General features: G+C 33.9%; 3 protein-coding genes and 1 long non-coding RNA gene across 5 annotated transcripts; 3 read left to right on the top strand and 1 right to left on the bottom strand.

The window, feature by feature from the left end:
• The first annotated feature begins 8,177 nt into the window (after positions 1–8,177).
• On the top strand, positions 8,178–10,712 carry LOC116022467. The gene has a single exon (XM_031263191.1). It carries the CDS (start codon positions 8,178–8,180, stop codon positions 10,710–10,712), a length of 2,535 nt encoding a protein of 844 aa, XP_031119051.1.
• Positions 10,713–14,571: 3,859 nt separating this feature from the next.
• On the bottom strand, positions 14,572–19,741 carry LOC116022488. 2 transcript variants are annotated; one of them, XR_004099225.1, is made up of 3 exons: positions 15,715–19,741; positions 15,273–15,313; positions 14,572–14,772 (listed from the first exon to the last, which is right to left on the bottom strand). It is a non-coding gene; the product is annotated as an uncharacterized LOC116022488 (long non-coding RNA). The 2 variants fall into 2 exon arrangements; XR_004099224.1 differs by lacking the exon at positions 14,572–14,772 and having other exon boundaries at positions 14,896–15,313.
• Positions 19,742–21,273: 1,532 nt separating this feature from the next.
• LOC116022466 lies at positions 21,274–23,402 on the top strand. Its single transcript, XM_031263190.1, has 7 exons — positions 21,274–21,455; positions 21,557–21,804; positions 21,910–22,246; positions 22,289–22,354; positions 22,407–22,474; positions 22,663–23,090; positions 23,178–23,402. The coding sequence occupies exons 1-7, from the start codon at positions 21,274–21,276 to the stop codon at positions 23,400–23,402; spliced, it is 1,554 nt and encodes a 517-aa protein (XP_031119050.1).
• Positions 23,403–23,678: 276 nt separating this feature from the next.
• LOC116022465 (ATP-dependent DNA helicase pif1-like) lies at positions 23,679–25,538 on the top strand. Its single transcript, XM_031263189.1, has 3 exons — positions 23,679–23,781; positions 23,878–25,282; positions 25,349–25,538. The coding sequence occupies exons 1-3, from the start codon at positions 23,679–23,681 to the stop codon at positions 25,536–25,538; spliced, it is 1,698 nt and encodes a 565-aa protein (XP_031119049.1).
• Positions 25,539–26,696: the final 1,158 nt, after the last annotated feature.

Genomic DNA, 26,696 nt, shown 5'->3' with positions numbered 1-26,696 from the left:
TGGAGATGAAGATCAATGGAGACTGATGCTTCAGCTTGTGGATTATCTGGCTTTGAATTTAGTGTCGATCCCAACTTGGATCCTGAACTTGCCCTGGCACTTCGAGTTTGAACAAGACAAGAAGTAGCTGCATAGAGGGTTGCTGAAGAAATTGCAGAACAAGAGAAAGGATCGAGAAAAGCAGCCAACTATCCAAGATGTTGGCATGACAAAAAATATTGTTGTTGAAAGATCTGAACCTGAAAGCAAGGCTTCTGATCTAATGGTTGGGGTCCTTCAATAACTATATATATTATAAGAAAAACTGGACAAAAACCAAAAGGACTAGTTTCAATTTTCAGAAGTGAGTTTCATTAACACCCAACTACCCAAGCTTTCATGGATACATTTCAAGATGATGAAAATGCCTTGTTGGAGCAGGCACTAGCCATGTCTATGCATTCTACTTCTAACGATACCAGACGAGACATTAACATGCCAGAAGTAGCTTCAGATGAAGAATTGGCAATTGGTGAGTAATTTCAGTGGAGATGGATCCATGGATCTGGATATGGAGAACCGGTCGACGGAAGCCTGCGTGGTTTTTTTTTTTTTTTTTAATGTTTTTATAATAAAATAATTTAAATTAGTGCCACGTAAGCAAGGTAACCGGTGACATGGCAAATTAACCTGTTATTTGGTACAATTGCATTATTTTAAGTTGTTCGATGGCTTAATTGCAACTTTTTTTGGTTCAGTGGCCTAATTGCATTTTCGTGTCTAATTCAATGGCTTATTTGTACCTTATTCCAAAATTATATAACCTTACCAATTCCACACATTCTGCTATATCTCACTGTTTTAGCCACATAAAAAAATATTTAAACTAGTATCCGAAATTAGTATACTATAATATTAAAGAATAAGAAATTAATTGTAATTAATCTACTAATAAACCAAACTTCATATTAGTGTATACAAAAAATATTATTACACCATTCCACACATTTTAATAGCCTGTTTTTATACATGGTAATTAACTCAATAATTAGATAAATTACTATACATATATTACTAATTAAACCATTTCTCACCTTTTATTAAGTTGCGTTTATACTTTTATTATTATATATATAATATATAAAGGAATTAATCTAATTAGAATTATAATTGAGGAATTAACAAATTAATTGCAGTGAAGCTAATAATGGTCCAGACTTAAAATTAGTACACTAATAATTATAATTATTGTTCTAATTAAGCTAATAATGATACACATTACTGTACATATATTACTATTTTATGAAATTAAGAAATTAATTGAATAGATTTTAATATAATTGAATCCTATCTAACAATTATTATGTTAAAATTATATGTAATGAATTAATTGTAGATATTACCAGAGTTAATTCCAGCAATGGTCCCCCGACTATGTTGATTTTCTAAAATTGGTCCTCGTCTTTTAATTTGGACGAAAAAGACACTTGACTATTGATTTTGTTACGACATTAGTCCTTCCGTTTATAATCTGTTAGTTAGGTGTTATGTCCGGAGGTAAAATGGCTGAGGGCAATCAAGTAGTGCATGCTGATGGAACTGAACTACCTCCCAAAAGTGTAGCAATCCATAGGGTGAGATGGAATTTGAACAATGTCAGCTGGAATCGTTCGCTGCAAAACTGCAGAGCTCAGCCCAAATAGTGGAGATCATGTGAAAATGGGAAGAAGAAGGAAGTAAAATTAAAAGACCATTTTACCCCCGGACATAACACCTAACTAATAGAATATAAACGAAAGGACTAATGTCGGAACAAAATTAATAGTCAAGTGTCTTTTTCGTCCAAATTAAAAGACGATGACCAATTTTGGAATTTCCCTTAGTCGGGGGACCATTCTGGAATTAACTCATATTACTATAATTGACTAATAATTATTATGTTAATTAAAAAAATAATTATACAAATATTTTTATATTCAAAATTAAACATGAGTAGTTCAGTTTATTTTTATAATAATTACAATTAATTCATTCAGATATGGATGAGAAGGAAAAAATAAAGGACATATGGTGAAAAGAAATATACTAAAGGTATAAAAGTATAATTATACAAATATTATTATAATTGCGTAATAATAATAACTTTCTAATAATTATTATGGTAATCTAACTCTATAATAAAGCAACAACTTTCTGATGTGTTTTCCCGCCTAGAGAAAACGGCACCATTTCAATGCCCTCCGATTTGACCAATTATTTAATGTTGTTCATACTGATCTCATTAGTTGAAATCGATTATCATCATTGTTATTCCCTATTTCCAACCTAAATAAGAAACAAATAGGCGGCTAATTGATTGAGCTATCCAGATTCCAAGACTATGTGTATATATATATATATATATATATATATATATATATATATATATATATATAGGGGCTGGATCCAATGAGATCACCATATTAGATGAGATCATGAGATCCCATCTCAACCATCTATAAAATTGGAATGAATGGTTTGGAATGATATTCAAATATCATTTATTTGCGAAAGCCTGTTGGAACAGTACTCTAGCATGTGCCCTCTTTTAGCATGTGCGCACACAGTCTTGGTGATTGGTGCAACTTTGCTTGGAGTGTATTAGGTGCATTTCAGCGGTGTAGTGTTCATTCCATGTTCACGAGAATATTTTATCACACACATGATCAACAACGTTTGTTTCTTGCAAATAGTGTGCATATGACTACCGTAGTACACGCAAAATAATGACAAGTCAATGAATAGGTTGACATCTTTTTTTTTTATCGCGGTACTTTTGATTAGAATGGGAACGATAGGTGTGAGCATTTGTGAGTTTGGGTGTGTGCACTATTCTATAGGAACATTAGTCGTGCGTGTGGACCAGCGTGAATTGTTGGTTTTGCATGTGTTGTGAAATGATGTTTTTTTTTTTTGTTATTCATAGGTGTGTGCATTTGTGAGTTCGGGTGTGTGCATAATTCTGTAGGAATATTAGTCGTGTGTGTGGACCTTGGTGAATTGTTGGATTTGCATGCTTTGTGAATTGTTGATTTTTTTTTATTCGTAGGTGTGTGCATTAGTGAATTTCGGCATGAACAAGAGTGTGTTGTAATATTTATGAGCCTAATTGGCGCCAGTGCAAATAAGATGCAAATTTGAATTTTTTGCATCTTGATTTAAACGTTTTAGAATTTCATGCATGAATGTGTTTGCATTTACTGAGTCAGGTGGGTGCATAGTACTAATCATTATTCTACCTGCTTAATTTTTAATATGTCTACTACCACATGCGTGTGCAGACGCTAATGAAGCTGTGTGCATTTTGCTGAACGTAAACGGGTACAAAGTTTGATTTATTCTTGTGTGGGTGCATATGACGTTTGTTACAAAAGAAACTAAGATAATAAATAAATTAAGAAAATGGACTATAACCACCCTACTAACCAACATTCAACACAGAATGATACGCACACTAACATCATCTTTCTGCCTCTTCGTAATAACAACGCCTCCACGCGGTAGACTCAGTGTGTAATAAACATCCTCCTCTCTAACGGGAACAACTAAACCATTCTTAAGTCGCAAACACAAGTTCTCTAAGTCAAAATTACTAAGCAACCACCTATCCATAGACTTTGGAATATCCTCAACCTATAAGCACGCACAACTCTATTTTGGCATGCATAAACCGTTTCATGGGTAAGACTAAATGCTTTGGGTTGCCACGGATCTTCATGGGGGGAAACAACTTTACCTCTTCACCATCAAGCCCATTATCAGAATCATCCAAAGGAGGGTCTGGTTGAGCACGAGAGGCCAACCCAACCGGGGGAGATACAAAATCGTCATAAGACAGACTATCTACCATCTATTACATTTTGATTAACTTCATCAATGTTCCCTGTAAATTAATGCATATCAAATTAAAACTCACCAACAACCAAAAAAGAACCAAACAATAACAAAATCAACAACACATACAAACTGACACACACACTTATAACATAAAGTGCACAAATCCAAATTATGATGAAAAACTATGCACACACACCAAGCTTGTCCTGCACAAATTAAACCATAAAAAAAAACATGGAATAAGGAAATAATTCATTTAAAATATCAAACTTTTTAAAATTGCGAAATTCATATTCAAACTAAATCACACACACATTTTGGTATTTACATCCAAAACAATTCCCACTAAATACCAACACACACAAAAGCCCGTACCTACCACAGAGATGATGCGCACACTGCACGCTTATAACATAAAAGGACACATGCATTATGATGGGTAACTACGCACACACACCACACCTACCCCGCATAAACAAAAAAAACATGGAATGAAGAAATAATATAATTGGTTTAAAAAATGAAATTAATAACCTGAAATTTAGATTAAGCATGCCAATTCAGATTAAACACTAACTAACAATATTCAACCGAGTACGACGTGGGCCATTATTTAAAAATAAACTACTTGAATTCTTTGTATCTACACAATACAATTAATTAGTTTTATACCTCATAGCCAACCTGCTTGCCAAGTGCAAACTTTCACCTTTTAAACCAAAATTTTGTAAACATTACTATTTAGCTAAATACATTTTCCATCACAAAATATTACAATTTTGTAAAAAAAAAAAAAAAAAAAAANAAACATTACTATTTAGCTAAATACATTTTCCATCACAAAATATTACAATTTTGTAAAAAAAAAAAAAAAAAAAAACAAAACAAAACAAAAAAACAAAAGCAATCTCTGTGGATTTTGTATTAATGCTGGAAAATATCTTAACAAAGTTGGGGCAACTAAATGATATGGAAGGAAAGAGACGAGGCAGGAGGTGTGGTGTAACTGTACGCACACACTGAAAACATAAAGTGCACACACCCAAATTATGATGGGTAAATACGCACACACGCCAAGCCAAACCCGCACAACCAAAAAAATATGAAAGTTTTTTAAATTGTCAAAGCCATCTTCAAAACACCCCAAAAAAGTATTCACCCATATGCTGCCACACACATAAGCACCCACATTTCTAAAAAATACTTTACAAAAAAATAGTGTCAATTGAAGATCAAACAACACAAAAGTAGATCTCATTTTCTGCCACTAGTAAAGTACATAGTAAACCAACAAATGCATTGGATTTACAAAAAAACAGTGTCAATCAAAAAAAGTACATAGTAAACCAATTACATTAATGTGTCTCGACGCACACAACTAATATTTAATGTGCACAGACCCAATTTAAACAATGACCCATGATATTTAACAGTAAATTGTTAACACATAAAAGATCCTTAGGATTTAAATGTCTTACTTTAACTCTGAAATTCCCTTTCAATCTATTTCCTTATGTTTTAAATAAACAGTTTTTATATAATATCCAATTATTTAAAGTAAAAAAGCTATATTATTATGCTTTTGTAGTTTGAATATCCTAAATATGATATGAGCATAGAACAATGAACATATTCATGTGCACACACACCACACCGCCCCCCCCCCCCTCCCCACACACACAAACACCATAAAAAATTTTAAAAAACCTAGGAACAAAAACAATGCAATACGAGAATCACAACCGAAACCCCAAAAACAAAGAAGCATTAATAAAATTGAAAAATACAAAAGCTATTTACCTATTAAACTTTCAACAATTATTAAAAAATATTTGCAACAAAAAAATTACACATACCTACAAAAAAGAGTACAGTGTAATTAATTAAACACAAAAAAAAAACCACACAGTAGTCCCTGAAACACCCACACCCGTCGCTCACCGCCAATCCCCTCCTACCCAAACACAAAATCGAAACCAAAAACCAAACCAAAAAAAAAACCATTGACCGCCCCAACCCGCCGCACCGCCACCGTACCCACAACACCCATCCCCCACCATAACACAAAACAACACTAACTATAGCACCCCCCCTGCCTAAACCCAAAAAAACAGACAAAAATCCAAACCAGACAAATAATTAAAAACAATACCATTGACCGCCCCACACCGCCACCGTACCCACAAAACCCATCCCCCGACCGTAACACAAAACACCAATCACTGCCGCACCCCCTGCCCAAAAACAGACAAACTCCTCCTAAGCCTCTTCGACCGTTTGTAAGAAGAACCAGCCATGGAGAATCTTTTTTATGCACAAGCCGAAAGCTTCTGGTTTAGCGGAAAGGAACGACAGTGAGGAATAGGTTTTGGGGAGAGAAAATAAACGGAAGACTAATTGATTTGGGATACACCGGCTGAGTACACCAATCACATAAAGAAAATAATAACAAATAACACATAAATTAAAATGTTAATAAATTCACCAAATTGTCAAAAGACTAACCAACCCCTCTCCATACCATAATTACCTAAAATAATCTAAAACCTCCATCAAATCTGAACCATTAAAAATAAGACAGTAGATGACCACGATTGAATCTCATGATCTCGTCTAAATAGGATGATCTCACTGGATCCAAATCCATATATATATATATATATATACTTATTGAATATATATATACTTATTGAATACGAATCAACAAATATGGAATCATACTGTTAGTTTAAATAACAACCATGTAATCACATAATGTTAATCATCTCTCTCTCTCTCTCTCTCACACACACACACACACACACACACATATATATATATATATGTACCTGTATGTGTACATATAGGTTGTTATATATATATATATATATATATATCACTAGTACAGAATAGAGTATAAATTTAGGGCCAGCTGCGTCCGAAGTTCAAACTCCGGACGCACAAAGCGACGCGGTGGCATTTTTGTAATTAAATTGTCCACTTTTTTTTTTAAAGACCTGCTGCATCCGAAGTTCACACTTCGGACGTAGTTGGTCAGATTATAAAGAGCAGCTGCGTCCGAAGTTGGAACTTCGGACGCAGCTGCTTGACGGAAGACACGTAGCTGCGTCTGAAGTTCTAACTTCGGACGCAGCTACTCTTTATTTATTTATTTTTTAAATATAAAACGGATCAAATCTGAGGTTGGATCGATGACTCCCCTCCATAGCCGACTCCATCGACGACAGCCTCGCTCTCCCCCTCCATAGCCGACTACAGCCACCGCCGCCTCCGCCTCCGATCGTCACCCTCCACAGCCGCCGACGCCACCGCCGTTGCTCTCCACAGCCACCGCCGCCGCTGCTCTCCAAAGCTACGCGCCGCTGCCCCTCGCCGCCCAACGCAACCGCCGCCCTCCCTTGCCGCCGACGCTGCTGCACCACCGGTCGCCTCCCCCGCTCCACCGCCGGTCGCCTCCCCCCTCCACCGCTCGTCGCCGCTGCTCTCCTACGGTACGCATATTTCTTCTTATTTATTTATTTATTTATTTGTTTTATACATAATAAATATTTATTATTGTTAAATTGAATTTTGATTAATTATTGTGTATTATTGTATATGTTAAATATTAATTATTCTGAATTAATATTAATATATTTTAGAAATTGTTTTGTATATTATGTTTTATGTGTTAGTTATATATAAATTTTTAAGTAGCTAAATTTAACCCATATAACCTAACAAATTTAAATATTGATATTGTGATAGTTGAATTAAAAAAATTGTGTATTATTTACATCCATATACTTGCTATTATGTGTTAAAATGTTCAATAATATATTTTAGAAATTTTTTGTGTTATTTATATAGAAAATTTTTAAGTAGCTAAATTTAACACATTAGTATTTAACCTAACAAGTTATTAAATATTTTAAATTTAGTTATTGTAGTATTTAAATTTTAATAATAAGTGTCCAATAAATAATTAGTTGGTAAAATTTTAGTTAGTTTTAGTTAGTTGGTAAAATTTTTAATTAGTTTTTGGTAGTATTTTAAATTTTACAATAAAGTATCCAATAAATAATTAGAAGCTAAGTAATTATAAAAAATTGAAGTAAATGAAATAATTATCAATAAAGTATATACTCAAAATTAACAAAGTGTCCAACAAATATATTAGTAAATACTTAATAAAGTATATAACCATGTTTAACAAAGTGTCCAATAAATTTTTAATTAGTTTTTTGTAGTATTTTAAATTTTCAATTATTGAACTTGAGCCTTTAAGTTGTAGCTCAAATAAACTAATTCATTTATCAAATGTTTGTGTGACAATAGGAGATATGGATCGGAGTTGGATGTATAAGAAACGTAATACACTTGAATATGTCAATGGGGTTCTAAACTTTGTACAAATTGCCGAGGAATATGCAAGTAAAATTGGTGAAAAATATATAGTGTGTCCTTGTGATTGTAGAAATCTAAAAAAGTTTCGTGGGATTGACGAAATTAAGAGTCATTTGATACGTCGTGGTTTTAAAGAAGGATATGACCCGTGGATATGGCATGGTGAGAATGTACCTTTTAGTATAGATGATGTCGAATTAGATGTAGAGAAAGATAAACGTAAAGAAGATATTGTTAGAACTGATGAAGACAATGACCGGCTAGATGAATTGATGCGTGATATGCAAGGGGATTTGAATGAACTGCCTCAAGAGTTTGAAACTTTTTTTGAAAATTCTGGAAAACCTTTGTTTTCTGGATGTAGTAAATTTACAAAGTTATCATCAATGCTTAAATTGTATAACTTAAAAGCAAAGAATAGGTGGAGTGATAAGAGTTTCATGGAGTTATTGAAACTTTTAAAGGACATGCTTCCTGATGATAACGAACTCCCTTGTTCAACTTATGAGGCAAAGAAAATGTTATGTCCGTTGAGTATGGACATTGAAAGGATCCATGCATGTCCAAACGATTGTATTTTGTATTGGAAACAATACAAAGACTTGCATGTGTGTCCGAAGTGTGGAGCATCGCGTTATAAACGGAAAGGATACGATGATGCATGTGAGAAGAAGAAAGGTGCTCCTGCGAAGGTGTTGTGGTATCTACCGGTGATTCCAAGGTTCAAGCGTTTGTTTGCAAATCTAAATGATGCAAACAATTTGCAATGGCATGCTGTTGGTAGAAAAGAAGATGGAAAGTTGAGACATCCCGCCGATTCTCCTCAATGGAAGAACATTAATATGAAGTTTCCTGAATTCGGTTCCGAAAATCGAAATCTTAGGCTTGGACTATGCACAGATGGAATGAATCCTCATGGTAACATGAGCAGTCGCCATAGCACTTGGCCGGTTCTTTTAACAGTTTACAATCTTCCTCCTTGGTTATGCATGAAGCGTAAATATATCATGTTATCTTTGTTAATATCTGGGCCTAAACAACCAGGAAACGACATAGATGTGTACTTGACACCGCTTATTGAAGATTTAAAGATACTGTGGAATGAAGGTGTGGCGGTGTTTGATGCTCATAGCCAAACCAACTTCACCTTGCGAGCCATGCTGTTCTGCACAATCAATGACTTCCCAGCATATTGTAACTTGTCAAGATATACTACTAAAGGGGCTAAGGCATGCCCTATTTGTGAAGATGAAACAGATGATCTTTGGCTAAACAATAGTAAGAAAAATGTGTTCATGAGTCATCGAACGTTTCTGCCTATTGACCATCCTTATAGGAAGAAGAAAAAAGTTTTTAATGGAAAATCTAAGACTAGAGTGGCTCGCTCACCATTATCAGGGGATGTCGTTTATGAAAGAGTCAAAAACATTGATATTGTGTTTGGAAAAACTTCAAAAACAAGTCAGAAGGGTATTTGGAAAAAGAGGTCTATATTCTGGGAGTTACCATATTGGGAGCACTTATCTGTTAGACATTGTCTTGATGTAATGCATGTAGAAAAGAATATTTGTGATAACATTATCGGGACATTGTTGAATATTCCAGGTAAGACGAAAGATGGTATAAAAGCTAGAAAAGATATGGTTGAAATGGGGATAAGGGATCAGTTAGCACCACAAGACTCGGGAAAGAGGGCATACTTACCTCCAGCTTGTTATACTCTGTCTAAAAAGGAGAAAACAAGTTTTTGTAGCTGTCTGAATGTGTCTAAAAAGGAGAAAACAAGTTTTTGTAGCTGTCTGAATGGTATTAAAAAGGAGAAAACAAGTTTTTGTAGCTGTCTGAATGGTATTAAGGTTCCTTCCGGCTATTCATCTAATATTAAAAAACTTGTTTCAATGAAGGACTTTAAATTGGTTGGTATGAAATCTCATGATTGCCATGTGTTAATGCAACATATGTTACATGTTGCTATTATAGGCATATTACCAAACCATGTTAGACAAACAATTACCAAGCTTTGTTACTTTTTCAATGCCATTAGTAGTAAAGTTGTTGATCCAGATGTGTTAGATTCGTTGCAAGCTGATGTCATAGTAACTTTATGCCAATTTGAAATGTATTTCCCTCCATCATTTTTTGATGTTATGGTGCATTTAACAGTTCACTTGGTGTGGGAAATTAAAATGTGTGGTCCTGTATTTTTAAGGTATATGTATCCATTTGAGAGATACATGGGAATTTTGAAAGGATATGTGAGAAATCGATACCGGCCAGAAGGGAGTATAATTGAAGCTTATGGCGCTGAAGAAGTCATTGATTTTTGTACTGATTATTTGTCTAATGTTGAGTCGATTGGTGTTTCTAAATCACGTCATGAAGGAAGACTCACAGGAAAAGGTACCATTGGGTATAAAGCTATTCTACCAAATGCAAAAATGCGAAATCAGGCTCATCATCTCGTACTATAGTACCTTTCTAAAGTGCATCCATACTTGGATCAACACATGTCTATTCTGAGGAAACAAAATCCTTCTAAGGGTGAAAGATGGATAACAAATGAACACAATAACACTTTTATCAGCTGGTTCAAAGATACAGTGTTCCAAGATTTTTCTCAAGTGTCCAATAATATCAGTGAAACCATTCGATGGTTAGCATGGGGCCCTGGTGTTCTTGTGGACTCTTATGAAGGATATGATATTAATGGGTATACGTTTTACACAAAATGTCGAGATGAAAAAAGTGTGGTGCAAAACAGTGGAGTGACATTAGTAGCACTATCAAGCGACTATTCTAGTGCTAAAGATACTAACCCGGTAGATGCTGCTTTGTCATACTATGGAGTCATTGAAGAAATTTGGGAACTTGATTATAAGGTGTTTAAGATTCCCCTATTCCGATGTTCTTGGGTTGATAACAGACGGGGTGTCCGAGTAGATGATATGAGTTTTACCTTAGTTGATCTTGGTCGACTGGGATATCGTGATGAACCCTTTATACTTGCATCTCAAGCTAAACAAGTCTTCTATGTTTCTGATCCAATTGATAGTAAGTGGTCAATTGTCTTGCAAGGGAAAAGAAGTATTGTTGGTGTTGGTGATGTTGAGGATGAAGAAGAATATGACCACTTTGATGAAATCCCACCATTTTCTATTGGTATTCAATCTGTGGCTTTAGGTGAAGGTAACATTGATACCAGTTACATGCGTACTGATCATGGAGAAGGATTGTGGGTTGACCATCATGTAGTATAATTTCTAAAATGTATGCTAATCTTATTTGTTTTATATATATATATATATATATATATATATATATATATATGTTTTTATAACAATATAATTTCTAATAATTTTGTTATCTTATGAATGTGCAGGTATATAAATATCCATGGCCGACTCTACAGAGCCCACAGAGCCCACAAAGCCTGTTAGAACAAGAGAACCTACAGTTGGTGCGAAAATGAGAAAGAAAAAGCCAGTTGATGGGCTATTAGAGATTGATTTTGATGTAAAGGGTAGGCCTATTGGCCCAAATGCAAAGGATTTCTCAAACTACCTGGGCAGTGTGGTTCGTCATCATGTGGATATTAATATCAAAGATTGGCCTCACGTCCCCCAAAGAGTCAAAGAACAAATTTGGCATGATTTTAAGGTAATAAGAATTAACTTTATTTAATTGATATATCGATCATTACTTATATATATATATATATATATATATATATATATATATATATATATATATGAAAAATCTAATTGCTTGCTTTTTTGTTGTCTCTAAATTCACAAAAAGATTTTAATCTCCCAAATGAAGAGCTAAAGCAAAATATTCTGAGGATTGCGGGGTTGCGTTGGAAAGATTTCAAGACAAGGTTGGTGCGGGACTTCATCAACAATAAGCATCATAAGTATAACTCTCCCATTGAGTTATATGCTTTCTTGGATGAAGAAAAATGGAACGTATTTCTAGAAAGTCATCAAACTGAGGAGTTCCAGGTAAGCTTAATAATCATGTTTTATTAGTTTTAATGCTTTATTACTATTAACATGCTATTATTTAAAACCAAATTGTATTTTAGATCATAAGTCAGAAATATAGGGAGTTGCAAGCTCGAAATGAGCATCCCCACTACTTAGGGTCCAGAGGTTATATTGGAAAGCAGTCTGAGTGGATGCTGTCTGACCCATTGTCTTCACAATCTTCTTGCGCTTCTATTACATCGAAAAGAGGAGCAAATGATCGTAGCTTGGATTGGATTCGAGTGAGGTCTAAAAAATCCGAAGATGGAAGTTATTACATTCCCAACGAAAAAACAATGGAAGTGTTTGGTAAAATTGTAAGTAATACAAATACTTTAAATATAAATATAAATATAAATATATATATATATATATATTATTAATGAGAATGCTAGCAGTCTTCTTGTGTTGCAATAGATCGAGAAGGGTGAAGAGTTGTCTCAAGGATCATTCCAACTAGCCCGTCAAAATGATATATTATCAGCAGCTCTGGGCACCAATGAGCACGGTGGCTATGTGAGAGGCGTTGGAGTGCATAGCAAGATTCGGGATGTGTTTGGTATGCCTAGCCGTGGGAAATCATCTGGGGGTGTTTCAGGGGTTGATCTTGAGGCTATGGAGAAAAATCTGTATGATAAATTGGCTGACAAAATAAGAAGAGAAACAATGGAAGAAATGGAGCAAAAGTTTAAGGATATGCAATCTCAGCTGCTTCAATCTTTTATGAAGAATGCACAAGCTAGTCCAAGGGTAGGCACACCGCTTTGGAGTAGTTGTCAGTCTGTTGATCCAGTGAACGAGTTTCAGGTAATATTGAATATCTTTAATATCTTGTTCAATTTCATATCTTCTAATTGTTGTTAAGCTTTTAAATTTTCTTGGCACGTAGGAAATTCCCAAAGCTCAAAATATGAAGAATTTTCAAAGTGATGATCAATATGCCATAGAGTAACAACCCGCGATTGTGTCTGAAGATGTGTTGGAGCACTTGGGAGATGAATCCAAGAAGATGGTTTCATATCTACGACACTTGCCAGCCAATTTGGACTATGTTGAGATGGAGGTAGAAGAGGTGTTGGACATATTCCATCATTCAAATAAGTCTGGTGTCGTGATGTTTGACGACATTAAACACTTGCTGACAATGCAATGGCTCGATGTGTCCATAATACAAGCCTTTATAATGTAAGTATTTTTTTCCTTTTGTCTTTAGTCTTTTATCTTTTATCATTTGATTTACTAATTATTTACATTTTAGATGTCTTTATCGGCTATGCAAGAAAATTGGAGTGTCATCAATTGGATTTGTATGCCCAAGGAAGATTTCACAAGATAGTCTCCAAAATAATTACAACGCGGTCGTTTCTTATGTCATGCGTGCGATTGAGAAAGAGAAGGACCGTAGATTTATTTTGGCTCCATACCATCAAGAGTAAGAACACTAAATTTATATTCTTTGTTATTTATATAAATTAATTGACTTATTTGTGAATTGCGTTAACATATTTGTTTTTAAATAATGTAAAAGTCATTAGTTGCTTTTGGTCATTTGCTTGAAATCAAATGTGGTCTATGTATTAGATCCATTGCCATGTAACCGCGACCTACTGATCAAGGCCCCATTGAGTGTGTAAGTAACTCCTAATAATATTTATTTATTATTATTAACTATTATTATTCTTTTGAATTCACCTTATGAGAGTATATTATAGGACATTTCGGTCAGCAACAAATTTGAAAGGACAAAGAGCTAAAAATTTGTTAAAATGAAGGGAAATTAAGGTATATATGAAAATTGTTTTATATATTTTATCAGGTTATTAGTAATGTATTATTGTTTAACTTTCTAATATATATACATCAAAATTTATAATTCGTATGGTTTTGATGTATGTGGTGTGGTTTGATGTTGAACTTGTTGGATAGATATAGATGTTGAAGTTGGTATGTTTTGATGTGTATGTGTTGAGAATTGGACAGGAATTATATCGTAAATGCTACAGAAAATTGTTGGGGGTGCACAACAAATAAATAGCATATTAAAAAAATTAAAAAAAAAATGTCAACTGCGTCCGGAACTGCCAACTGGGCAGTTCCGGACGCAGCTAGTATATAATAAAAAAAAAATTAAGCTGCGTCCGGAACTGGGCAGTTCCGGACGTAGCTAATAGATATCTGCGTCCGGGGCAACTCCGGACGCAGATAGTCGATGGCAACTGCGTCTCCGGAATATGCGTCCGAGGTACTCCGGACGCAGATAGTCCATAACTCCGGACGCAGATGCCTGTTTTTGTACTAGTGTATGTACATGTACAATTCATATTTGTAAATCAAATAACCCAAAAAATTTAAAATTATTACAACCCACGAAATGGAGATTACAAAACTTAAAATTTTACACGTGATAATGTTATGATCAGAAACATATTTAAAATTTGAAATGATTACAAACATTTATTGCTCAGGTCTTTTGAGCTGATGACTCTTCAGCTTCCCAATAAAAAACCTGATATTCACATTAATCAATTGTCAGCATTAATAGCAAAAACACTCTATATATACTTTCATTGAGTAAGTATATGCCCGGGCAAACCAATCACCAAGTGTTAGTCATTTCATATAAATTTACTTTCAGTACTTTCTTTGTTGTACTCGAAAATGCCTTCACAATATGTTTCTGTAAAAGAGATTAGTCTTTTTCATAGGAAGAGATCAATCAGAGTACGATTGATCAGGATGTATGAAGTACCAGAAGTAAAGGGGGCTCAAACCAGTAAGAGTTTGGAACTTTTGTTCCATGATGCTGAGGTAAAAAAACTAATTTACATATCTTTTTATACAAATATTAACTATGTATGTGAATATTAATACTGCATCTTTGTTGTTAAATAGGGACAATTTATAAATGCAAATACCACAAAAGATGATGTATCCAAATATAGAGAGATTTTTAAACAGGGCAAGCTTTATTCCATCAAAAACTTTTTGGTAGTCAAGAACTATTACCTGTACAAGACAACACAGCATCCCTTCCTCATCAAATTCAACTACGAAACAGAAGTAAAAGAGATTAGGTCAAAGGGATTTCCTGTTTGTATGTTTCGTTTAAAGACATATGAATCTTTGAAAAACCAGATCAGATCAAGTTGATGTCAAGGAGCTGTTTGGTACATTTTTTCCACTCTACTTCTTCTTTTGTGTGTAATATTTTGTATTACTCTTAATCTGCACAACTAATATATATTTTCTCCTCTCTGCAATTATACATATGTAATAGGCAGGGTTATTGAAATATATTCACCACTGGACAAAATTATTGGTGGAAAGCCATCCAGAGTTATTGATTTTCTAATTGCTGATACACAGTAAGTTTGAAATCCTACTTATTCTATAAACATGAATTACTAAGACATGCTTTGGTTATTTTAAATTTGGTTAGGGATAATACCTTGAAGTGCACAGTATGGGATGAGCATGTCTCTGCTGTTCTTCCTCTGTTCCCTATAGGTTAGCTGCTAACACTTCTCCAGTGAGGAGTATTAGTACTACCACTGTGTTGTCCCAGTCAACTGGTCCATGTGAATTCCAGAGTGGTGCAGTAATTGTTAGTACATTGTCTGATTTTTTTATGCTGTAGAGGTGTTACTCGGACTTAATTCCTAATTTTTTTCCCTCCAACTATCAAACTATTGCGTATATGTAATACTTTTCATGAAGGCATGTTGCAACAAGAAGGTAACAGAGGAAGAAGGCTTTTTACACTGTTCAAAGTGTAAAAGACAATATGTAGAAGGAACTGTTAGGTACAAAGTTTTGGTTAGGGTCCTAGATAAGACAGGGGATGCTCCCTTCCTTTTGTGGGATAGGGAGGTTGCTGAACTGGAAGGTGTTCTGGCATCATTGCTGTATAAAAAATACTCTAAGGTAAGAGCCACTTTATATATAATATAAGCATAATTGTCTTTTTGCTTAATTGTGTAGTAATCAGTTCCTTATTTAGGTCTGTATTCGGATTCCCCCAGAATTGGAGATTCTCAATGGAATGGCTATGATATTTAAGATTGGTTTGAAAAAGGACACTATGAGGGGACCTAATTCTGCTTATAATGTCATAAGAGTATTAAGGGATCAATTGTTAGTTGACACCTACTGCAGCTCTTTAAGGGACCATCAAGATAAAGACTTGATGTCAAAAATGATAGAAGATGATCAAGATGAAGATTCAGAATCTGAAGAGGTTTGTACCCCAAGGTCCCTTAATAGTTACTTAGTTTTCCTACCTCTTACCTACATCAAAATTAAGTAATTTTACTATTGTTTCAGGAAACATCTAAAGATGATGAGGTCTAGAGTCCATTATCCATTGATACAGGGAAGAGAAAAGCGGTTGACAAGGAAGATTATGAGTCTGTCAAGAAGTGTCTTATGGACCAATTTTCCACTTCCAAGACTACTAAAAAGATGAAAGAAGTGACTGTCAAGCAGGAGAAGATATGAAATGAATACTTGGAAATGATTCTGGACACATGTTTCTTTCTTGAAAACATTTTTTTTTGAATTTGTTCCAATGTTTTTGTGGAGCACTGTACTAGACAATTGCAGTACTTCAACCCTAAACTTATTTTGGTAACGCTTTTTAATTTCTGGATTGTATGAAACATATTATCTAATCTGTTTTTCATTAACAATTAGATGTACTGCTTAGATACTGTTTTGCAGGGGGAAAAACATATTCCTTAGGCAAGGAAATTGTTCTGGACTGTATGAAACAGTCTATCTGATCCTATTTTCATTAACAACTATATGTACTGCTTGGATACTATTTTGCAGGGGCAAAAATAGTGACAATAGGCAAGGAAATTGTTGCAGGTTCATTTGAAGTTTTTTGAAGGAGTCAAAAAGTGATTGAAGTTACGCCCCAGTTCTGTACATAGTTTGTAGTATCAAAATTCCTTGCTTACAATGTGTAAGTAAGGATTTTGGGTGTTAACATTTTTTGTAATTACATTTAGTTGTTGATAATTACATAGTTTAATAAAATATTAGTTATTCAACTTTACATTACTATCTCTATTCAAGTATTTAACTCAAATATTTCAAGCATAACTCCACCAAATACATAATAATGTCATGTTCTAAAAATGTAATTCAAACATAACTCCACCAAGTAGGTCATATAGTCTTAAAGTCAAAACAAATTATGTAGCAGTACCTTTCACAAGTCAATACAAATATAAGTTTATGAGTACCTATCACAAGTGATTACAACTGTTTTTCTAGAAAGAAATTCATATAGCGTTATGAGTTTAAGTAGTCAGATCAATTATTCCAGATACACATTACTTAAAAAATAAACATGCATCAGATGTTGAATAGTTTAGTTCATATATAATCATTACGTGAGTAGCACGAAAACATAATTATATGCTACAACTTAAATACGAAAGTGCCAATTTATTCATAACTATGTGAAACAGAGATAGGTAATCAATGTACATAATACGTACATATTTTTGGGTTTAAGGAAAAAAAATTTTGTATACTACAACTATTATACTTTATACACAACATGTTATAAAAGCAGACCTGTATTTTGGATTAAAAATACATTGCAATCGAAGTATTTGTTATTACTTTAGCTAAAAATTTGGTTACAAGTATGCCTAAGTACTTTATACGATGAAACTAATCATACCATTTTAATCATTTTTATGCTTCTTTTTATATAAAGTAAACACAAATGTCAATTTTCCTTACATATGCCTACGAAAAATCTTGATCTTGATATGGCTATCAAAAATACTGCGTTGGATCAAAAGTACACAATTTTTTAGACTAAAGATGGTTATAAAAAATACTGCTCTTCAATATAATACAACATCATTTTGTAAAACCTTGCACACATTGTGTAAACTAATCCAGTACTGTCTTTTAGAAATTGCTAAAATAAATATTTAACTAATATTGATGAGATAGGAAATTATCTCATCTTAAATTCAACAATACATAAGAAACAATATACTAACTGTAATATACAACTGTATTTATTCTAACAACTATTACAATCTATTTTAATAAGTTTTCCATACCAATACATTATTGTTATCATCTGCAAAAAGCTGTACAACGAAAAATGTCAACTAATCCCATTCTGTTAATACAAATAACTAAGTACAATTCTAAGTTTGAAGAATACACACTTATAGACATACAGAAATGGTAACTATAACTACATCAGCTCAACATGACAATATGAGCCGATTTACGGCCATACTTATATGTTCTGTATCTGCAAATGGCATCAGATACTGATTAATCATCATTTGCCATCAACTTGAAGGACATTTGTTAGTTTATTCCCAGTTATAGTTTAAGCATAACTTATCACAGTAGCAACACCTTGGGAAGCATAATAAATTAAGAACAAATAATTACCACATTGTCTTAAATTCAATGAGAAATGAATAGTCATTTTGTCAGTATATTAATAGCATTACTTTTTGGCCTCATCATTATTGCCTAAATAGAAGTGTAAATCACCCATTTAGTATTACTTCTCTGTACATGCAAACACAATCTAACCAAACTGTTTTGAGTCATACAACGATATGAGGCAAATATTTACTTCAACAACTATAAGCAGTAAAAGAAAGCACATATCTGAGAGTACAGGTAAACTAATTCATTTCTAATTTTATGTAAACTGTAGGTTACCTCACTATTTTGCATGTAATTAGATTGTATTATAATAATACCACATTTTTTAGCATCATCTAACGGTGAAATCCTTGTAATGTACCTGTCTACATCACAAAACTTTGTAACTATTAGTAGTAAGAAATATTGTCTGTGATTTAACATCCTATAAGTCTAAACAATAATATTTATGGCATGCTTTGCAATTTTTAACAAACTAACTACGATAATACAACCTAAACCTTCTATGTCTATATATCAAAATCGAATTTATTGTACAGCATAGTGATTTTAATAAATTAGGGTTTATGAAAAAAAATTCTCAAATCATGACCTAACAAACTACGCAAATAGTATAGATTGTGTGTAGGAAATAGAAATATGTAGGAATTTTGAACAAGATCAGTAGTAGTTTACCTTATATGCAGTCGGATATAACCGCCCTTCGCTGTAGTTGAGTCTACGGTCGTCTTTAAGATTCCATACGTTGAACTTAAGGTACAAGTCTGTAACAAAGACCTTCAGATCCGAAGATTTTTACAATTTTCGGATGAATACCCTAAATCAAACCGATGGGTTTCAGATTTCATAAGAAATTGGGAGTCATACATGTACTTTTCCCCTCTTTCCTCACTTCTGAACATATTTTTAGTAAAAAATCTAGGAAGAACACACAAAGCTGCGTACAACACTATCAGAAGAGGATGAGATCGAGAGAGTGTATCGTGAGCCGATAGAGGGTTTCGTGAGGAGAGAGAGAGGATACGAACGAAATAGAATATGAATCGTCGGTTGCTTATCAGAATTAGGGATAGGTGGTTTAAATACCATAGCTTATTGGGCCGGGTTTTTGGGCTGGTTGTACAATTATAGCAGGCCATAAAAGTGTGCACTCTAAATATTAGCTTGTGCTGCCCAAAATTTTTACTCAACCAGATTGTAGAGCCCAAAATACTCTCTATATACATTATTTTATTTAATTTACACTAATTAATTTTTTTTATATACAATAAATAAGTATACTAATGTATCTATTTGTCTTGACTTTTATGTTTATTATACAACTACACTTAATTGTTTAGTTCAAATTATTTATATCGATTGCTTTTTAATTTTCTATTAAATTTTTATTAAGGGTTCAATAAATTTTAATACTTTATTCATTTTGTTGTGAAATTAATGACTTCTTTTGATATTTTTATAGGGAATGAAGAAATTCTTCACTATCACATATTGGGTCTTCAAACACTTTCTCTGTTACTAACGGTAAGAGATTATTTAAGTATTAATCATTCTTTTTTGACTGTTTATATTTTTTTTCAAATACAATAAGCTTTTAAGTTTTATTATAATTAAGTTGTTTTGTTATCATGTTTGAAATTTCATATTTTATGTTTTTTCCAGGAAACAAAGAAAATTGGTCATTATCACAATTTGGAACTTCTAACACTTTTAGTGGTACTTATAACATTGCAAGAAGATACTCGGTGCTTACTAATTCTACAGAAATTAATACACCACTCAGTAATATTACAAATGGTAAAGTAGTCTAAATATTTTTTTATGTGAATATATATATATATATATACACACACACACACACATACACACACATATTAGTTTTGCTTAATGTTCACTTCTTTTTCAGTTCTTCAAGATAGTCTTCATTCAAAGTTAAGTAATGTAACGAACGATTTAAGTACGAGCCACAACGACAATCTCATAAGTAAATTAGTTCTTTCTAGCAAAAATTTAATGTATGCAACTATATACCTTTTATCCACAAGTTATTGATTTGTAAGTTCATTCTAAGTAATAATTTTTGTTCTTTTAGGTACAATAGAATGCAATAAGAAAAAGTACAAAAGGCATGTTGATTACAACAAATCATTTGTTGGTTGGCACAAGAAACTTGCTACCTTCGTTTGAAGAACACTTGAAAAACATAGATTGCGAACTATCAATTGGCCCACCAACTGGTAATCATTTTATATTTATTTTTTCTGTACTGTGTGATTTTTTAATATAATGAAATTTTTTCTTTTTAGATGATTATTTTGATCATGGAGATTGCATTCATGAATGTGAACATTGTGGGGCACTTTTTTGGTTGGAGGAACGACAAAACAAAACCGTCTCAAATGGTCGTCCAAAGTACTCTATCTGTTGTAATAGTGGGAAAATCACATTGCCGCGGATCAAGTTTCCTCCACAACCAATTCATCAAGAAATTTTTTTCAGCAAAGGTGAGATGTCAAAACAATTCTTACAGAATATTAGGATTTACAACAATATGTTCTGCTTCACGTCTATGGGTGGAAGGATTGACAATAATGTTAACAAGGGTGGTGGACCTCATATTTTCCGTTTGAATGGCCAAAACTATCATTTGATGGGCAGCCTACTTCCTGAAGAAGGCTCAGCACCACACTTTGCTCAATTGTACATTTACAATACTGCTAATGAACTACAAAACTGTATCAATGCAGTCAGGTACTTAATATTTCAATTTCATTAAACATCGTTACATTTTCATCTATAATCTTTTGGCACTTATTTAAAAGGCTTTTATTTTTGTTCTGTATTTGTTCTAGAGGATGTGGTGAGCAAACTGACATTCATGTTGAAATAGTCAAGGTCATTAAAGAGGAGTTGGATAAGCATAATATTTTAGTTAAGTCTTTTCGTATTGCTAAAACAGAAATTGAAAGGAATCCACGTGCAGAGGTTAAAATTAAATTGCTTGGAAAGCGTAAACAAGATGCAAAGACTTACAACTTACCTGAAGTATCTGAAGTGGCCGCATTAATTGTTGGAGATGTGGATACAAACATAGGGGAGCGTGACATTTTAGTATAAACTCATAGTGGTCAATTACAAAGGATTAGTGAATTGAATCCATCTTATTTACCACTTCAATACCCATTACTGTTTCCTTATGGTGAAGATGGCTATCGGGAAGATATTGGATTCACCATAAAGAAAACGGCAATACCTAGTGGAAGGCAAAGGATTAGCCCAAGGGAGTTCTTTTGTTATCGTATTCATTCTAGAAGTTCAGAACTCTCTACCTTATTGCATGCAAAACGCTTATTCCAACGATTTCTTGTGGATGGCTATACAATGGTTGAAGCAGGCCGCATCATTTATATTAGGACACACCAAAAAAGCTTACGCTGTCAAAGTTATGGCAGTTTAACTGATGCTTTGACACGTGGAGAGGTTGACCCTTCAACCCAAGGTCGAAGAATTATCTTACCTTCAAGTTTTACTGGCGGGGTGAGGTATATGATACAGAATTATCAGGATGCTATGGCCATATGCAGATGGATTGGTTATCGAAATCTTTTTATTACATTCACTTGCAACCCTAAATGGCCAGAGGTTCAAAGGTTCCTAAAGCACAATACTTGAAACCTGCTGACGTCCTGATGTCATATGTAGAATATTCAAGATGAAGTTGGATGCTTTGATCATCGAGTGCCGGAAAAAACAAATTATTCGGAACAGTTGTTAGAGGTTATTATTATTATTTTTATTTTGTTACCCACTTTTTTTTTATCTATATAATTATTTATAATTCATTTCTTCCATGCCACAGTCATATATACCATTGAGTTTTAGAAGAGAGGTCTCCCTCATAGACACATTTTACTATTGCTAGACAAGTTTTAGTATGAAGAACGACTTCGATCTCTAGATTCTATAATTTTAGCAGAAATACCAGATAAAAGTAGCGACCCAACCTATTTCAATGCAGTTGAGGAATTTATGATTCATGGCCCATATGGAGCATCAAGAAAGTCTTCTCCCTGTATGGTTAATGGTAGTTGTTCAAAACATTTCCCGAAGAAATTTGTTAATTGTTCTACATTTGATGAGGATGGCTACCCTATCTATACAAGGAGAGATAATGGTAGGACGATTATGAAAAACGGGATTACATTAGACAACATGTATGTGGTGCCGCACAATAGACATTTATTGTTGAAGTACAAAGCTCATATCAATGTAGAATGGTGCAATCAATCCCGGTCAATCAAGTACCAGTTCAAATATGTCAACAAGGGCCATGATTATGTTACAGCTGAATTCTACAAAACAAGTGATGAAGAAGAAAGTACAAAGGTTATTGACGAAATTAATATGTTCTACGACTGTAGATACATATCTGCATGTGAAGCTTTTTGAAGACTATTCAGCTTTGATATACAGTTAAGGTCTCCTTCTGTTGAGCGGCTAAGTTTCCATTTGCCCAATCAGCAAAGTGTTATATTTGAAGATGATGATGCTGTTGATAATATAGTAAATCGTCCAACCATTGCACAAAGCACGTTTATGGAGTGGTTTGAAGCTAATAAGAATTTTGTAGACACAAGGAAGCTGACTTATGTTGAAATGCCAACTAAATTTGTTTGGAAGAAAGATGTTAGGAAATGACAACCAAGGCAAAGAGGTTTTGCAATATGTCGTATTTTCTATGTACCACCTGGTACAGGTGAAATTTTCTACTTGAGATGTTTGTTGAATCAAGTTCGAGGCCCAACCTGTTTTGCATATACAAGAACCGTTGATGGAGTAGAGTTCCTGAATTTTTGAGATGCGTGTTATGCTCGAGGCTTAGTTGATGATGATAAAGAATATGTAGGTGCAATTGAAGAAGCAAGCGAATGGGCATCAGCATCTAATCTAAGGAGATTGATTGTGACATTGTTAATGACTAACTCAATTGGAAAACCAGAGATTATTTGGGAAACAATTTGGGAACATTTGTCTGAAGATGCCGATTATCATCTAAGAAAGACTTTGCAAAAACCAGGTACTGTAATCGCTTCTTTTATATCATTTTGAATATGCAAGTTCAGAAAACAAAACTAATAAAATAATTTTGAGTAATAAAATTTCAAATTCGCAGATTTGGTGCTTAACAATAGCGACAAAAGAAATTTTGCCTTAATGGAGATTGAGAATATCTTATCTACTATGGGTAAGAGTTTGAGTGACTTTGCTCCTATGCCAACACCAAATATTGACATGTACACCGTGGCAACAAATCGGTTGATACAAGAGGAATTGGCATATGATTGCGATAGTATGAAGTTTGAGGACCAGCTGCTGGTTAAACAGCTAACTAAAGAGCAAAGGGAGATATATGATGAGATTATTGATGATATCGAGAACAATAGTGGAGGGTTGTTCTTTGTGTATGGTTATGGTGGAACTGGTAAGACTTTTTTGTGGAATGCATTGTCTTCTGGTTTAAGGTCTAAGGGTGAGATTGTTTTAAATGTTGCTTTAAGCGGTATAGCATCTCTTTTATTACCAGGTGGACGAACTGCGCATTCGAGGTTTGCAATACCTATTTCTATTCATGAAGATTCAACTTGCAACATAAGTCAAGGTACTCCTTTAGCAGAGTTAATTATTCATTGCAAATTGATCATATGGGATGAAGCACCTATGATGCACAAACATTGTTTTGAAGCTTTAGATAGAACTATGAGAGATTTGTTAAGGTACAAGAATCCAAATAGTTTAGATACGACCTTTGGTGGGAAAACTGTTGTTTTGGGGGGAGATTTCAGGCAAATATTACCAGTAATACCTAACGGAACAAGGCAAGACATTGTTGCTGCAAGTATAAATTCTTCATATCTCTGGAGATCATGTAAAGTGTTTAGGCTAACTCAAAACCTACGGCTAAGACAAATACAGTCAGATATTGAAGTTCAACAGGTGGAAGACTTTGCAAATTGGATAGCTCAAATTGGTGATGGAGTTCTTGGTAATTCCAGAGATGGAGACTTTGAAATCACCATTCCAAATCAGTTTTTACTTAAAACTAATGGTAACCCAATTGCTACCATTGTTGAAAGTACTTTCCCTAGATTTCGAAGTGGTGACAATGATATTACAGATCTACAGCATAGTGCTATTTTGGCTCCAACTCCTGACGTCGTGGATAGCATCAATCAGTTCATGAATGATCATAATTCGGGTGAAGGTAAGACTTATCTAAGCTGTGATTCTGTATGCAAGTCAAACTCCAACAGAGATATGTTATCAGATTTGCACACTCCTGAGTTTTTAAATGCTTTGCGTTGTTCTGGAGTACCAAATCATTCTCTTACTTTAAAAGTTGGATCACCAGTTATGCTATTGAGAAATATTGACCACAGTTTAGGATTGTGTAATGGTACGAGACTTATTCTTACAAGGTTGGCGGAACATGTGTTGGAAGGTCAGATCATGTGTGGAACGAATGCAGGAACAAAGGTTTTAATTCCCAGAATGTCGTTAACACCTTCAGATATCAGATTGCCATTTAAATTTCAAAGGAAACAATTTCCATTGATGCTATCTTATGCCATGACAATAAATAAGAGTCAAGGACAAACACTTATAAACGTGGGTTTGTTATTGAAGAAGCCTGTGTTCAACCATGGTCAAATGTACGTGGCGGTCTCCAGAGTAAGCAGTCCAAGGGGATTAAAAATTTTGGTTACTGGTGAAAATGTACCATTCCAAAATACAACTACAAATGTTGTGTATAAAGAAATTTTTAATAATGTCTAAATAAAGTTCAACGTTTTTCCGTTAACACTTTTTTTTTTTGTTCTTTTAGTAAGAAATTTATTTTTAATTTCTTATTCCATATTCCATTTATTACATATATTGACGTGCATCGCACGGGTGCAACTACTAGTTAATCTAAATATGTTCCGCTGGATTTATTTTTTTAATAGTACAATTAAATTATTTATCTTTTTTTCTCATATTTATTTTAATAATAATATAATTACATAAATCATATTTATATCAATTTTGCACCGTCTCCGTCTCCTCCATCTCTTCTGCTTAAGTTCTGCCTCCGCCTCCTCCCATCTCCGTCGCAGCCTCCAACTCCTGTAATTAACTTGATAAAGCATATTTCTTCCTTCTCTTTCCCTTAATGCTCCGATAATTTTAATTCAACACATTTAGCTCATCATAACAGCAACAACACATACATACCATCACCACTGCCATTCAATATCCAATTTCAATCCATCCTCCTCTCAAACAAAGCTTCTCCATATTCAGATCTTGCTGCCAATCATCCAGCAACACCTGCTTTTCATAATCGTAAATACAAATTCAATTAGATTGCATGCAATTTTATGCAAATTCAATTAAATTGCAACACCAAGGCAACAACTACTACCACCCCATTTTTATTCTCATAATTCCCTTACTCAACCCAACCAAACTCAACCATTCTCAAACACCTTCACCATCCAATTTATTCAATTCGATCAGATTATACTGCCACAATACTCACAATTAAAACAGTCCAATCTCAACCAATTCAATATTGAATTTTCAAACCAGACCGCACACACTTCTATCAGCAAATTATTGCCCTTTATTTTCCAGTAGCAGCACACTGTATTGCCTCTCAAACAGCAGCAAAACATACACTCAACTTCAAGCACATTCAAACCATATAAACCATTCAACCTATCCAATCAAATGACCTACAATTCCAGAAATTATTTAAAGCGACCATTACAGATTCACAATTTCTGCCACAAAGAGATCCACTATCTTATAGTATTATTAAAACCAGCAGCAAGCACAGTATTTAGATGAAACTCACCTACTGTTAGCATATCTCCACTGCCATTCAATATGAGCAGCTGCTCATAGCATTTCAGAATTTCATATTAAGGTTAAATAAACATTGCAGCAATA

This window comes from Ipomoea triloba, chromosome 6, assembly GCF_003576645.1.
Source record: "Ipomoea triloba cultivar NCNSP0323 chromosome 6, ASM357664v1".
Taxonomy (NCBI): domain Eukaryota; kingdom Viridiplantae; phylum Streptophyta; class Magnoliopsida; order Solanales; family Convolvulaceae; genus Ipomoea; species Ipomoea triloba.
The sequence above is the reverse complement of the archived record's forward strand: the minus strand, read 5'-3'. Positions and strand labels throughout refer to the sequence as shown.